This window comes from Salvia miltiorrhiza, chromosome 4, assembly GCF_028751815.1.
Source record: "Salvia miltiorrhiza cultivar Shanhuang (shh) chromosome 4, IMPLAD_Smil_shh, whole genome shotgun sequence".
Taxonomy (NCBI): domain Eukaryota; kingdom Viridiplantae; phylum Streptophyta; class Magnoliopsida; order Lamiales; family Lamiaceae; genus Salvia; species Salvia miltiorrhiza.
In genome coordinates this window covers 11,497,729-11,511,878 of record NC_080390.1, presented here as the reverse complement: position 1 = coordinate 11,511,878, position 14,150 = coordinate 11,497,729, and the positions used below count along the sequence as shown (strand labels likewise).

The 14,150-nt window shown below is 41.9% G+C and overlaps 2 protein-coding genes across 2 annotated transcripts; both read left to right on the top strand.

The window, feature by feature from the left end:
- Window positions 1-1,896: 1,896 nt before the first annotated feature.
- LOC131022720 (PRA1 family protein B4-like) lies at window positions 1,897-2,804 on the top strand. The gene has a single exon (XM_057952232.1). The coding sequence runs from the start codon at window positions 1,897-1,899 to the stop codon at window positions 2,509-2,511; it is 615 nt and encodes a 204-aa protein (XP_057808215.1). The 3' UTR covers window positions 2,512-2,804.
- Window positions 2,805-3,056: 252 nt separating this feature from the next.
- On the top strand, window positions 3,057-5,564 carry LOC131022719 (probable leucine-rich repeat receptor-like protein kinase IMK3). Its single transcript, XM_057952231.1, has 2 exons — window positions 3,057-4,599; window positions 4,700-5,564. Exons 1-2 carry the CDS (start codon window positions 3,057-3,059, stop codon window positions 5,287-5,289), a joined length of 2,133 nt encoding a protein of 710 aa, XP_057808214.1. The 3' UTR covers window positions 5,290-5,564.
- The last annotated feature ends 8,586 nt before the right edge of the window (window positions 5,565-14,150 follow it).

Below are 14,150 nucleotides of genomic sequence, written 5' to 3'. Positions count from 1 at the left end.
ATCATTTTATAAATATTATTGAACTATATTTTATTATTTTCATCATATATTCTTTCAAGTTTTTCTATCTCTAGCAAAAAAAAAAAAAAAAAAAAAACCTTCCAAACTTATAAGTTCCATTGTTTGACAACTTATAAATTTTTAAAAATTAATTTTTGAAAAACTAAATCTTATAAGCTCTTAATACATTTTAAAGTTGTTGAAACTCATAAGATCTTTAAAGTAACCTTAGTCAAACGCTTTCTTAATTTCCATAGTTCCCCAAGCACGTATGTATAAGCATTTGAGATTTAATGCGACAAATTTATTGTCTCACTTTCATCTTTTTAAAACTTTTTTCTTTGTTTTTATTTTCTATTTTCTATTTTTAATTTTTAATTTTATACTCCACAAAAAATAGTTCAATTTTATCATTTTGAGATGTCCATAAAAATTAGTTCAGTTTCATTTTTGAAAACTATCTATCACATGGTGGGTCTCATTCTCCACTCACAATACAATTAATTATCATTATAAACAATACTTTTAAGTGGACCCTTTTCTGCACTCATAATACAATAATTATTTTTATCAAAACTCGTTATGTCCACCTTTAGGACTATTTTTTATGGACGGATGGAGTATATTTTATTTTAATTATGTAATTATTAATTATAAATTATTCCATCAATTAAAGTATATAGTTAATTTATAATTTAATTTTACTTTCATTACTTAATAATTCATTATTAGAGTTGATAAATTTAAAGTTATAAAACTTTATATATATAAAAAGAGAAGTATGTGTCAATAATTTCAGTTTGAAGGGTATAATTGCCATTTGAAAATCTTGATAGTACTAATTTGTGGTTAGTTTTTTTGGTTTCAATCGGTTACATCACAATTTTTTATTTTTTATTCTTATTCTTTACACGAAACACAATAATGGATAAAGATAATAATATATTAGTAAAGCTTATAAATCAAGGTCTTTTATAATTAAATATATAATGAAAACAAATAAACTAAATTTTATAAATCAAGATTCTTGTATAATTAATTTTACAAATTACAGACAAATCAAAGTTTGATTTGTTCTTTTTATTCATTTATTTAAAATTAGAGGGAAAAAAAATCAAACATTGATTTTTAATTAAATTGTAAAACTAATAATGTTAGTAATAATTTTTAATTTTTGAGCCCGTAGAATTAATATAATAAAATACTCACTCCGCCCACGAAATATTGTCTCAATTTGCCATTTGATCTGTCCACAAAAAGTTGTGATAATATAATTTTTTTTAATAAATTTGTGGGTTCATTTCTTCACTCATTAACATGTGAGCTTTATTTTTCACTTATTAATTAATTAATTTTTGTCACTTTTCTTCATTTATGAGCCTCTTTATCCACTAACTAAATAAACAACACAAATTTTCTTAAAACTTGTGTCATCCTTCCTTAGACATTTTGGACGGATAGAGTGTTATATAGGAAAAAAGAATTATGTTAACATGAACTAAACAAATCACAAAAGAAACATTATCTCTATATATAGACATATGTCAAATTTTTGTATAAATTACATTGCCATTAGTATGGAATTAGATTGCTTCGTACATTATGAGTTCAAAATTGAATATAACTTTTATGAAATTAAAGTATCCATACATATTACGTGAATCTAAAAGCTGAGGCACTGCGCATTGTAGGGGAGATGCACTGGTTTTTAGAAACCATTTAATTAATTAATTAATTTAAGTGTAGAAAAATGTGGTTGCATCAAAACAGCCAGGGTCCAAGAAACCAGCGAAGTTGAAGCATCCACCGGCTGACGTGGAGACTACCGTATCCGAAATATTCGCCGTTTATATTTTTCACCGGCAACTGTCCGCGCCAAACCACTAATCTTAAACCATGGCATCAAATCCCGCCGCCGGCGATCAACAATCCTCCTCCACCTCCGCCGTGCGCGCTCTGTTGTCCCGCATTTCGCAGACCATCAACTCCGGCCTCTCCGACCGCCGCCCGTGGTCGGAGCTCGCCGACCGCTCCGGCTTCTCGAAGCCGGAATCCTTCTCCGACGCGAACCTCCGCCTGCGCAAAAACTATGCCTATTTCCGCACCAACTACCTCATGATCGTCACCGCCGTGCTCGCGATCTCCCTCCTGACGAATCCGCTCTCTCTCCTCCTCCTCTCCGCCCTCCTCGCCGCCTGGCTGTTCCTCTACCTCTTCCGCCAGGCGTCGGATCCTCCGATCACCGTGTTCGGCCGCCAGTTCTCCGATCGCGCGATCCTATTCGCGCTGATCGTCTCCACCGTCGTCGTGCTCTTCCTCACCAGCGTCGGATACGTGCTTGTGTCGGCGCTCATGGTCGGCCTCGCCATTGTCTTCGCGCACGGTGCTTTTAGGGTTCCGGAAGATCTCTTCCTCGACGAGGCGGAGCCACTGGCTAGGGTTCCCAGCCTCCTCTCCTTCCTCGCCGGCGGCGCTCCCGCTCCTCAGCCGCCCATCGCCGCTAGGGCTTGAGAATATCCCCAAATCAGGAACGTTCGATTATAATTTTTTGGATTAGATCAATTAGTTATATGAATTCGTTGATTTTTCCCACCAGTATATTTTAGTTGAGTTTTACTGGCTGTAAATTTTCAGCTTAGTATTGCTATCTATTGAAGAAACTCCTTTGTTTCGACAAGGGGAGATTTAGCATTTTACGAAATCTCATCCAACTTGCAACCATCTAGTTTGGTGGAATGGACGAGCTCGACATTGATTATGAATTATATTTGGATTATTGGATTTCCGTTTTTGAAGACGAATAATTTTGTTCGTGTTGCTGGTAATTTTATTTATTTATTATTTTAGCTTTTGCCAATTGCAGAATAAAATTGCAGGAAATATAGCCGTTAAGACTCGTCCCCATCCCCAACCACTCCAGCAACAAAACTAGCCGTTGGGATTGAACTGCAAAGCCTTCTCCTCACTCTTCACATCAGCTCTCTCTCACTTCTGATTCTCTCTCCTCACAGCGAGAGAAAATCAAAACCTCTCGCCATTGATAACTGAAACAGTTGATGGATGAGGAAAAAAATGGTGTTTGGAGATGGAAGCAATCCCTACTTCTGCTGCTCGTGTTAATAATCCGTTCCACTCTTGTTTCAGGCAAGCAACTGAGCAGCGCGGCGACAGCAATGACAGCAACAGAGGCCGATCATCAAGCCTTGAAGGCCGTAAAGCTCGAATTCGTCGATCCCAGAGGCGTCCTGAGCAGCTGGAACACCACTCGTGCCGCGGTCTGCTCCACCTGGGCTGGGATCAAGTGCCTGAATGGCCGAGTCATCGCTGTTCAACTCCCGTGGAAGGGTCTAGAAGGCCAAATCTCCGACAGGATCGGCCTCCTCCGGGGCCTCCGGTACCTCAGCCTCCACGACAACGCCCTCACGGGCCCAATCCCGCCTGCCCTCGGGCGCCTCCCTCAGCTCCGGGGGCTCTACCCCTTCAACAACCGCCTCTCGGGCTTGATCCCCCCGATATTTAGTAACTGTCTAAATCTCCAGATTCTTGATCTCAGCACTAATCACCTCACTGGCATTGTTCCTCCTACTCTTGGTAACTGTTCTAGGCTGTATAAACTCAATCTCAGCTGTAACAAGATTGTGGGAAACATACCTGATGAGTTGGGGAATCTGTTGAAATTGAGGTTTCTTGATTTATCAAACAATGAGATTTCTGGTGATTTTGCTGAGAATCTCTCCAAGCTGTCTTCTCTTCAGATGCTGAATCTCAGAAACAACAATCTTGATGGCTTAATCCCACCATCCATTGGGAAACTAGGAAATCTCGCTGTTTTGGATTTGAGTAACAACACCTTCAAAGGCCAGATTCCGGTTTCTCTTGTCAGCATACGAAATCTGTCTGCGTTTGATGTTTCCTACAACGATCTCTCCGGGGCCGTCCCGTCTGTCCTTGCCGCGAGGTACAACTTGAGTTCCTTCATTGGGAATGATCACCTTTGTGGGTATAGTAGCTCAACCACATGCCCCTCTCAAGAGCCTCAAAACCTACCGTCTTCCCCTTCTCGAGGGGAAGAAGAAGTAAGAAGGCATCGTGGTAGGAATTTGAGAACAAGGGACATAATTCTGATCGCAGCAGGCGGGGCCCTTCTCGTGGTTCTGTTGATAACGTGCTGGGTGCTTCTCTGCTGCTTAGTTGGGAGGAACGCAGTGATGGAAGCTCGGAAGGAGAAGAGGAGAGGAGGAGGAGGAGGAGGTGAGGTTGAATCCGGGGGTGAAGTAGGAGGGAAGTTGGTGCATTTTGATGGCCCTCTTGTGTTTGCAGCCGATGATCTGTTGTGCGCGTCTGCAGAGATAATGGGGAAGAGCGCGTATGGGACAGCGTACAGGGCTACGATGGAGGACTGCAATCAGGTCGCGGTGAAGAGGCTGAGGGAGAAGATGACAAAGGCGCGGAAGGAGTTTGAAATCGAGGTTGCTCAGCTTGGGAGGATCCGGCATCCGAATGTCTTGCCTCTGAGAGCTTACTACATCGGACCTAAGGGGGAGAAGCTCCTCGTCTACGACTACATGCCTCGTGGATCTCTCGCCTCTTTCCTCCACGGTAAGCTAACCAAATGTGGAAATGCAACTAGGGCGGCATGTTTTTTTCATCATACGAGTTTACTGATTTTTCTTTTCATTTTTTCGCCTGTCATATGCAGCTCGGGGACTTGAAACCAGCATTCCATGGCCAACGAGGATGGCAATCGCCTTGGGGATAGCTCGAGGACTGAGCCACCTCCACGGAGATGAAAACCTCGTGCACGGGAATCTCACATCGAGCAATGTCCTCGTAGACGAACAGAGCAGTCCCATGATTGCTGATGTTGGCCTCTCCCGACTCATGACACCGGATGCAGTTTCCACCTCCACGTCTGGCTCGGCGGGGTACCGGGCCCCCGAGCTTGCCAAAATGAAGGATGCAGGCACCAAGAGCGACGTTTACAGTCTCGGGGTGATCATGTTGGAGCTCCTCACGGGGAAATCCCCGAGGGAGGTGTGTGACGGACTCGACCTAGAACTACCCCAATGGGTGGCGTCGATCGTGAAGGAGGAGTGGACTAATGAAGTGTTCGATGTGGAGCTAATGAGAGATGCACCTGACATTGGTGAGGAATTGCTCAATGTGTTGAAATTAGCCCTACATTGCGTTGATCCAACGCCCGAGGCCAGGCCTCATGCGATCGATGTGCTCCAGAAACTCGAAGAATTGAAGCTCGAGTCGATATGTGATGAAGCATATAGAGGTTGAAGAAAGAAAACATTGTTGAGAAATTGCTCAATGTGTTGAAATTAGCCCTACGTTGAGTTGATCCATCGCACGAGGCCATGCCTGATGCGACGGATGTGCTCCAGAAACTCAAAAAATTGAAGCTCGACTCAATACGTGACGAAGCATATAGAGGTTGAAGAAAGAAAGCTTATAGAGTTATCATATATTTGTACTAGTAATTATTTCATTCATTCATTTGTTGTATCTTTATGTTGCTTGTTTTGCTAAGATGCTGTCATTATTTTGGCTGTGTATATATTGGCCTATACAATATACATTGCAACTGTATCGAGTTAATATGTCCTAAAGCTTAATAAAAATTAGAAATAATTTGTTCTTCATTTTTTAAAGAAATGTTTTGCAAGTCTATTGAGGTTTTTAGTTTTACGATGAACCATTTTTATTACTAATAAATAAGACGTTGGTCGGTTAATTGTATGCAAATTTTAATTTTAATATGATAATATATAAAATTTTAATTTATTATGATTTTATATAATTTAATGTAAGAAATTATTACTAATCCTTTACGGAGAGGGGGGGACCACCTGACGGCAATGAAGAAGGCGAAGGTGGCAGAGGAGAAGGGCGGGGGAAGCGAGAGGGTGGAAACAAGCTGCATCGCGTGGGTGTCGAGGAGGCCGGCGGTCCATCAACGAACTTGGGGGAAGGGTGAAAGAGATGAACTTTTTATTATTATTATTATTATTATTATTATTATTATTATTATTATTATTATTATTATTATTATTATTATTATTATTATTATTATTATTATTATTATTGTTTTTCAAATGTCAAATTTTCAATTCAAGTATTAATTTTCAATCCAAGTGTTATTTTCAGCGGCCTCAGTGTCATTTCCGATAGTCATGTTGGCGAAAATCGATGACCGGACATAATTTAAAAGAAAATAAAAGATGTTGGGAACCTTGTGGAATATCCTAATCCTTGTTTTGATGATGCCAAAATTCATAGGTCTTAATTGTAATAGACTAGAACAGTTTTGAACTCAAGTGTTAGAGTTCGTTTCTAGTATAGTATGCGGTTCGGAAGACTGAAGACTGAAGACTAAAGGACGAAGGACTGAAGACTGAAGACTGAAGATACCACTGAAGTATCAGTTGAAGAATCAGTTTGGAACTGATTACTTAATGCGTGCCACAGTTTGATACTAAAATCAAGTATCAGTTGATCATTCTTCCTCGGACTGATCTTCCAACGTTCAAAGGAAGCCACGTACTCACAAGAGTACAGCCGCATTAAATGCAGAGATCTCAGGATCTTATCTCTGCAGAGGTCATTCCTATTTGGTGGTTACTTTATCAGAGACGTCACATCTCCTGTCCCTCAAGAGAGCCGTTTCCACCAGACAAGGAACCTTGAAGATTGAAGCCTCAGCCCAAATTCGAATTGCTCTCCAACGGAAGAAATCTTGAGGACGCTCTACGCCAATGGATCTATTCAAGAGTTCTCCTACAAATAGCGCTCGAGGATCAACTTCAATCTTCACCGATTCAACGACATAAGCTGAAGCTCTGCCGAAATTGCTACTCAACCTAAAGCTTAACCTCCCCCAATGCTTGAATCGAAGAAGAGAATTCCAAAGCCAAAATCAGTCGCTGCTGATTACATACATTCTCTTAGACCTTAGGCAAACCTCTGTTTACCCAGAAGCCAAGGTCAAACTTGCTACAAAGAACTTGTTCTTTGCAGTATAGTTGACACTCGTTCAAACCTCCTTTCCAAAAGAAAGATTTGAGTGTTTTGAGTGATTCGGAGGTCAGAAGGGTTTTCTGTCTCTGAGAGTCTTAGCGCAGATTGTGCTAAGCAAGAGAAATCCGACGCGAGTGAAGCGTGGGTACTGAAGAAGGGTTTTCTTCAGTGGTACGGTTGTGTGCACCCGGCAAGCACACGGTTTGGTTTGCAGTGCACCTGTTAAGCACTTGCGGAGTGGTTTGTTGGTCTGATCAACCGACCGTAGATGTAGGAAAGGGTTTTTCCGAACCACGTAAAAGTCTCTGTGTTGTTTACAGCTTTCAGTTTTACATTCCTACTTGTGTTGTTTCAATTGATAAACTGAATACTGATTAACTGCAAAGAGAAACCTAAGACCAACAACGTGCTCAACCGAGGCTATTGCGAAACTAAGTTTAATTTCCGCTGCGTATGATATCAGTCTGACTGATCTATCTTTTGATAGTCAGGAAGAGTGTTATCATCTCTGTTTTAGCAAACTCGACTGAAGCCCATAAGTGCATCAGTTAAGTTCCAGTAACTTAACTGATAACTCCTTATTGAAGAGCGTTCAATATCAGTCGTCAACCCTGTTTGGTCAAAACTGTTTTCAGTCAACAGGTGTCTTTGTTTGCGTGTAAAGTTTCGTTTAGATCTCTTTCTTGAGATCCCTCTGATTGAGGATTTTGTAAAAAATAGCCCATAGGTGTATTCCCCCCCCATACACCTATTCGAGACCCCCCGAGACCTAACAATTGGTATCAGAGCAGGTTGTTCGCAAGAACACTCTGTGTCTGATTAAGTTCTGATTGAACTAGATCTTTTTTCTCAAGGGTCTCGAAAAAGTTCTCTCTTTCATTTTGTGCTTGCTATTTGTTCTATCTGTTGTTATCTGTTCTATCTTTTTTGATGGAGACTAACCACAACAGATTATCTTCTCTACCTATGTTTAGTATTGAAAAATACGACATATGGAAGTTTCGGCTTGAAAACTTCCTCACCGCCCAACATTGCCGAATGTGGGAAGTCATCACCGAAACCGTCAAATGGATCCCTGTTGATCCACATCAGGATCCTTACGATGAGGTCCGGCCAAAGCAAAAGGCAGATTTCACCACCGAAGAAAGGAAGCAAGATGAGCTTGACAACCTCGCCAAAAGTATCATCTCCGGCACCGTTCCCGACAAGCATGTCATGAAGATCATCAAGTGCGAAACTGCAAAGGAGATGTGGGACATTCTTGAAAGAATGTGCGTAGGTTCCGAGGAAATCAAGGAGAATAAGCTATCCATAGCTTGCCAGAAGTTCGACTCCTTCCTCATGCTCAAGAAAGAATCTGTCGAAGAAATGGAACTTAGATTCAATCAAATCTTGAATGAAGTTCAATCCATTTCTAAAGACAAATACACTCAACGAGAAATCAACCTGAAGATTCTTCGAGCACTGCCACGAGGAGAATGGCAGATCTACTCAGTCGCTCATCAACATAAGCCAGGATTCAGTCAGCTCCCGACAAATAAGCTTTTCTCTGACCTCATGGCAAATGAGTTCGACCTTCAGAGAAGTCTTGGAATCAAGAAGGCTGAAGGATCAGACGAAGATGGTCCATCAACCTCAAGAGGAGCAGCACTGAAAGCCTCAACAAGAGAAGGCAAGAAGCAAATCAAGGAACCAGCGGAACTCAACCCTGAGGACTTCTTCAGTCAATATGCTTTGTTGACTGAAAGATTCAACAAAATGGAGTCCAAGTTCCGGAAGTACAGAAGGTTCCACAAGCAGCACTTCAAAGGAAAGGAAAGAGAAAGCAACTCCAGACATTCCACTGATCGAAGCGGAGAAAGGAAGTCAGCCGCTTACGACATCAAAGACATGGAATGCTTTGGATGCAGAAAGAAAGAGCACTTTCGAAATGAATGCCCTGAACTAACTCAATCTGAGCGCAAAGAGCTGAAAACCAAGAAAGATCGCAGCTTCTCAAGGAAGAAAGCGATGGTTGCTGACGATGCTGATTCTTCCAAAGACACATCAGAATCATCCGACTTCGACAGCACCAGCTCAGACGATGAGAGCCGAGCCCTGATGGCCAATGAATCTGAAAGTGTGGCTGACAACAGCTACGACAATGGAATGAATGGCTCAGAGGTAATCTCTCATTCAAAAACTCCTTATACTGATAATTTCCTGATGCATTCAGGAGACCTCTTAGAATCAGGAGAAAGCTCATCCGATGAAACTGACGAGTTTGATCAACTTATGTCTGATCACTGTCAGTTGAGGAAAATGTTCGAAGATCTTCTTAAGCAGAATCAGAAAATGGACAAGGAGATCAATGATGAACGAGCTAGGAATCAGACAATTATCTACTTTCCGGATGAAACTTGTCTTGATCAGCTAATCATGGAGAACAGTCGACTGGAAGAAAAGCTGAGAATCTCCAACTTGGAATGTGATAGAGCATCTCATGAGATCAAGAGGCTCAATCACAAGCTGGAAGAAACAGTCAAGAACTGCATGATGCAGTCACCCATGATGAACAACTTTCCATCAAAAGGCCTTGTTAAAAGCATTGGAGGAAAGGTTGCAGCTGACAAAGGAAAGAATATCAAGATCATTTCAAAGGACGATACTTCTGAAATCACAACATCAGAAGAATCAAGAGATCATGATATGGATGAAGTTCGCAAATGCAAACTGATGGCAAGATCAAATGTTCCACCTCCACGGATCTACAGACGAGCAAATGAGGCCCCCAACCAGATCATCCTACTGAGAAGACTGGAAAGCAGATTTCAGTCAAAGATCGGGGAAGGAACATCAGGAATCAAGAAGAATCTTCCTCACCGGTTCAGGGGGAAGAAAGGCCACATCAGTCAGAGACTGACATCAGTTCAGTTTCAGAAAGAACAACATCTATGGAGACAAAACAATGATGAGTCCAGACGAGCCAAGCGACATCCACGACGACAAGCAACTGGACATCAAACGACTCATGTTCCACGACATCAGTCAAGTCTCCATCAGTCTGGAAAGACTCGAGTATCTCAAGGAAGATACTTCACCGAGCAAAGAAGACCTCAACCACTCATCATACATAACTCCTACAAGAGTGAGGCCTTCAAAAGGAATTCTCAACAGAAGAATGCTCGTGTGCCAACTGAAGCGCCAACAACGTCAGTCAGACGATCAACAAAGCGCAAGAGATAAGCCAGACCAATTCTGAAGCAGATATGGGTTCTAAAGGGAACTCGAGCTAACATCGAAGGACCCAAATCTTGATTGGGTACCTGAAGTAACTCTTCCTTGCAGGTCAATGTCAGGAAACACAAAAAGAAGGAAGAAGTTAAAGCTTCAATCAGAACATGGTATCTGGACAGCGGCTGCTCGAAGCACATGACGAGCTACAAAGAATATCTATCTCAGTATGTTGAGAAAGCTGGATCCAAAGTTGCATTCGGAGACAACTCAATCGGAGAAACAAAAGACTATGGTGTGCTCAACATGGGTAACGCCAGTATCAGTAATGTTAGCTTTGTTTCTGGTCTTAAACATAATCTGTTGTCTGTGAGTCAATTTTGTGACAGCGGTTTCACAGTGAAGATCAAAAAGGATGAATTCACTGTTAGAAACAATCAAAAGAAGGTGGTTTTGAAAGGTTTCAGACAAGGAAGTCTCTACGTTGTTTCATGGAAAGACAGCCCACCAGAAACATGCCTCATCAGCAAAAGCAGCTCGGAGCTCAATTGGCTGTGGCACAGGAGACTCAACCATCTCAACTTCAAGACGATCAACACGCTTGCTAAACATCAACTGGTAGAAGGTCTGCCTTCTATTGTGTTCCAGAAGAAGCAAGAATGTGAAGCATGTCAAAGAGGAAAGCAGACGCGAATGTCATTCAAGTAAAGTCAGGACACTCCTCTGGAAGAATCCTTCAACTACTTCACATGGATCTGTTTGGCCCAATCTCTCCAAGAAGCTACAACGGTAAGAAGTACACCTTAGTAGTTGTGGATGATTATTCACGATATACTTGAGTTATCTTTCTCTTCAAGAAGAAAGAGACACTGGAGGAACTGCCAAAGCTGCTGAAGAGACTGAGCGTGGAAAAGGAAGTCAACATCATCAGCATCAGATCAGATCGTGGGACTGAGTTCCTCAATACTGTCATTCGTGAGTATTGTGATGAACAAGGAATCAGTCATCAAACTTCTGCAGCAAGAACTCCTCAACAGAATGGAGTTGCAGAAAGAAAAAACCGGTCTTTAAAGGAAGCAGCAAGGACGATACTAGCCGAATCAAAACTCCCCTTGAAGTTTTGGGCCGAAGCAGTCAACAACGCATGCTACGCGCAGAATCGCTCCTTCCTCACTCAAAGACATGGAAAAACTCCTTACGAGTTATGGAAGAACAGAAAGCCCTCAATTGCCTATTTTCATGCTTTCGGTTCTAAGTGTTTCATCCACAACAATGAAAAGAAGAGATTAAACACATTTGATAGCAAGGCTGATCCAGAAGTTTTTCTTGGATACTCTGGAACAGACCGTTCGAGCAAAGCCTATCGAGTGTTTAATTCTCAAACTCTTTGTGTTGAAGAAACACCTCATATGGTCTTTGATGAGTCTACAGATGATTTCAGGGAACAGAAAACTGAAAGACGTGATCAGAACACTGAAGGTTCCAAAGCTGAAATCCACAACACCGAGCCCTCTACTGTCTTGGTGTAGGGACCAGGAAAAGATGAAGATGCTGAAAGGCTTCAGTATCAAAAGATCAGTCAAAGGTCTGAAGTTCAGACTGGAGCCAATACAGATGGCATCAGTCAAGGGGGAACTCCAGTTACTGAAGATCGAGTTGAACGTGCCGAAGAAGCTCCAGCTCAACTCTCCCCTGCTCCAGAAGGTGCTCAACACTTCAGAACCATTCTGACTGAAGAAGCCCCACCATCTCCAGAAGAAATCAAGAAGTATCGAAGATGGTTTGAACTCCACTCAAAGGAGAACATCATTGGAGAACCATCAGATGGCGTCAAGACTCGAAGATCAATGTGCAGCCTCGTCTTTGACATCAATCAGAACTGCATCAACGAAGATAAGAATTTCAGCTGTTTCTTATCATCTACAGAGCCCAAGGATGTTGAAGAAGCTCTGAAGTCCACTCAATGGGTCATCGCAATGCAAGAAGAACTCAATGAATTCAACCGGAATTCAGTTTGGGAGCTTGTGGATCGACCAGACGATGCAAAAGTGATTGGTTTGAAATAGATTTTCAAAAACAAGAAAGACGAAGAAGGAAACGTTGTGAGAAACAAAGCAAGGCTTGTAGCAAAAGGATACAGTCAAGAAGAAGGAATCGACTACGACGAAACGTTCGCTCCAGTTGCCAGATTGGAAGCAGTCAGACTCTTCTTAGCCTTCGCAGCTCACAAAGGTTTCAAGGTACACCAAATGGATGTCAAGTGTGCATTTCTCAATGGAGTGCTCACCGATGAAGTCTATGTGAAACAACCTCCAGGCTTTGAGGTTGCTGGACCAGAAAAGGTGTACAAGCTGAAGAAAGCGCTCTATGGCTTGAAGCAAGCTCCAATAGCGTGGTATGATACTCTCTCGGAGTATCTTGTTGAACAAGGTTTCAAGAAAGGATCTGTGGACAGAACTCTATTCACTCTCAAAGAAGGAGAAGATCTCTTACTTGTTCAGATTTATGTCGATGACATAATCTTCGGATCCAAATCCGAACGCATGTGCAAAAAGTTTGCTGACATCATGACCAACAAGTTCCAAATGTCCATGATGGGATAAATGAATTTCTTTCTCGGATTGCAAGTCAAGCAGACCAGCGAAGGAATACTGATCAGTCAGTCCAAGTATGCCAAGGAACTGATAGCCAAGTTCGGTATTCAGCACATGAAATCAGTCAAGATCCCAATGAACACAAACTGGAAAGTTGATCCAGGCTCAGAAGGAAAATCTGTCTCTTCTACGAAGTATAAAGAAATCATTGGATCATTGATGTATTTGACTGCGAGCAGACCAGACATCGCATTTGCAGTCGGAGTATGTGCAAGATATCAGTCAGATCCGAAGGAAGCTCATTTGGATGCAGCAAAACGTATTCTACGGTATCTTAAAGGCACACCCAACTTAGGATTGTGGTACCCAGCAGACGACGACATCAAGCTCACCGGATACTCAGATTCAGACTTCGGTGGATGCAAGCTTGATCGCAAATCAACTTCCGGAACATGTCAATTCCTAGGCAACAAGCTCATCTCTTGGTTTTCAAAGAAGCAGACTTCAGTCGCCACCTCCACAACTGAAGCTGAATATGTTGCTGCCGGAAGCTGCTGCTCACAACTCCTGTGGTTAGTCCAACAGTTGAAGGACTATAGGATAGACGAAAAGGAAGTCCCAGTCTATTGCGACAGCTCCAGTGCTATTGCAATCTCCCAGAATCCAGTTCATCACACCAGAGTCAAGCATATTGCTATTCGACATCACTTCATCCGTGATCACGTCGAAAAGAAGAATATCTCTGTGGAATGGATTCCCACTGCTATTCAGACAGCGGACCTGCTGACCAAGGCTCTTCCAGAAGAGAGGTTCAACGATCTGTGTGGAAGAATCGGCCTCATCAACCCTGAAGAGTGATGCTGTGTTTGAAGATTTCCTCAAACAGTCATGCTGACTGATGGTCAACTAACTGCTGTTCTACGATCGCTGACGTGGAAAGCAATGAAGTCAGAACGCTCATCTGAAGAAGAAGTCATCCTGATGATTCAACCAGGATCAAGTGGTATCGACTGACTACAATGATCAGTCGATCAGTAAGTATATTTTTTTTAAAAAGGCTTACCTTTTAAATCAATTATTTCAGTTTAGAGCACTGTGTTTTAAATCCAAAATCTTTCTCTAACTGATCAGTTTCTTTCAAAAACTTTAACTGATTGTTGGAAAATGGAATATCCGAGAAGGATAAGTGTTTTAAAAAGGAAAAATCTGTTTTGATTGAACTTGTCAATATCTTCTCTAAAAATCTTTCCAACCTGTTGCCTCTGTATAAAATTTCTTGAGAACCTCATTGACATGACATAATGCAATGATACCTCT

Excerpts from the sequence above, each read along its gene's own strand:
- LOC131022720 (XM_057952232.1), top strand. The coding sequence starts at position 1,897 with ATGGCATCAAATCCCGCCGCCGGCGATCAACAATCCTCCTCCACCTCC.
- LOC131022719 (XM_057952231.1), top strand. The coding sequence starts at position 3,057 with ATGGATGAGGAAAAAAATGGTGTTTGGAGATGGAAGCAATCCCTACTT. Across the intron at positions 4,600-4,699 it reads TCTCGCCTCTTTCCTCCACG|CTCGGGGACTTGAAACCAGC; the intron begins GTAAGCTAACCA and ends TGTCATATGCAG.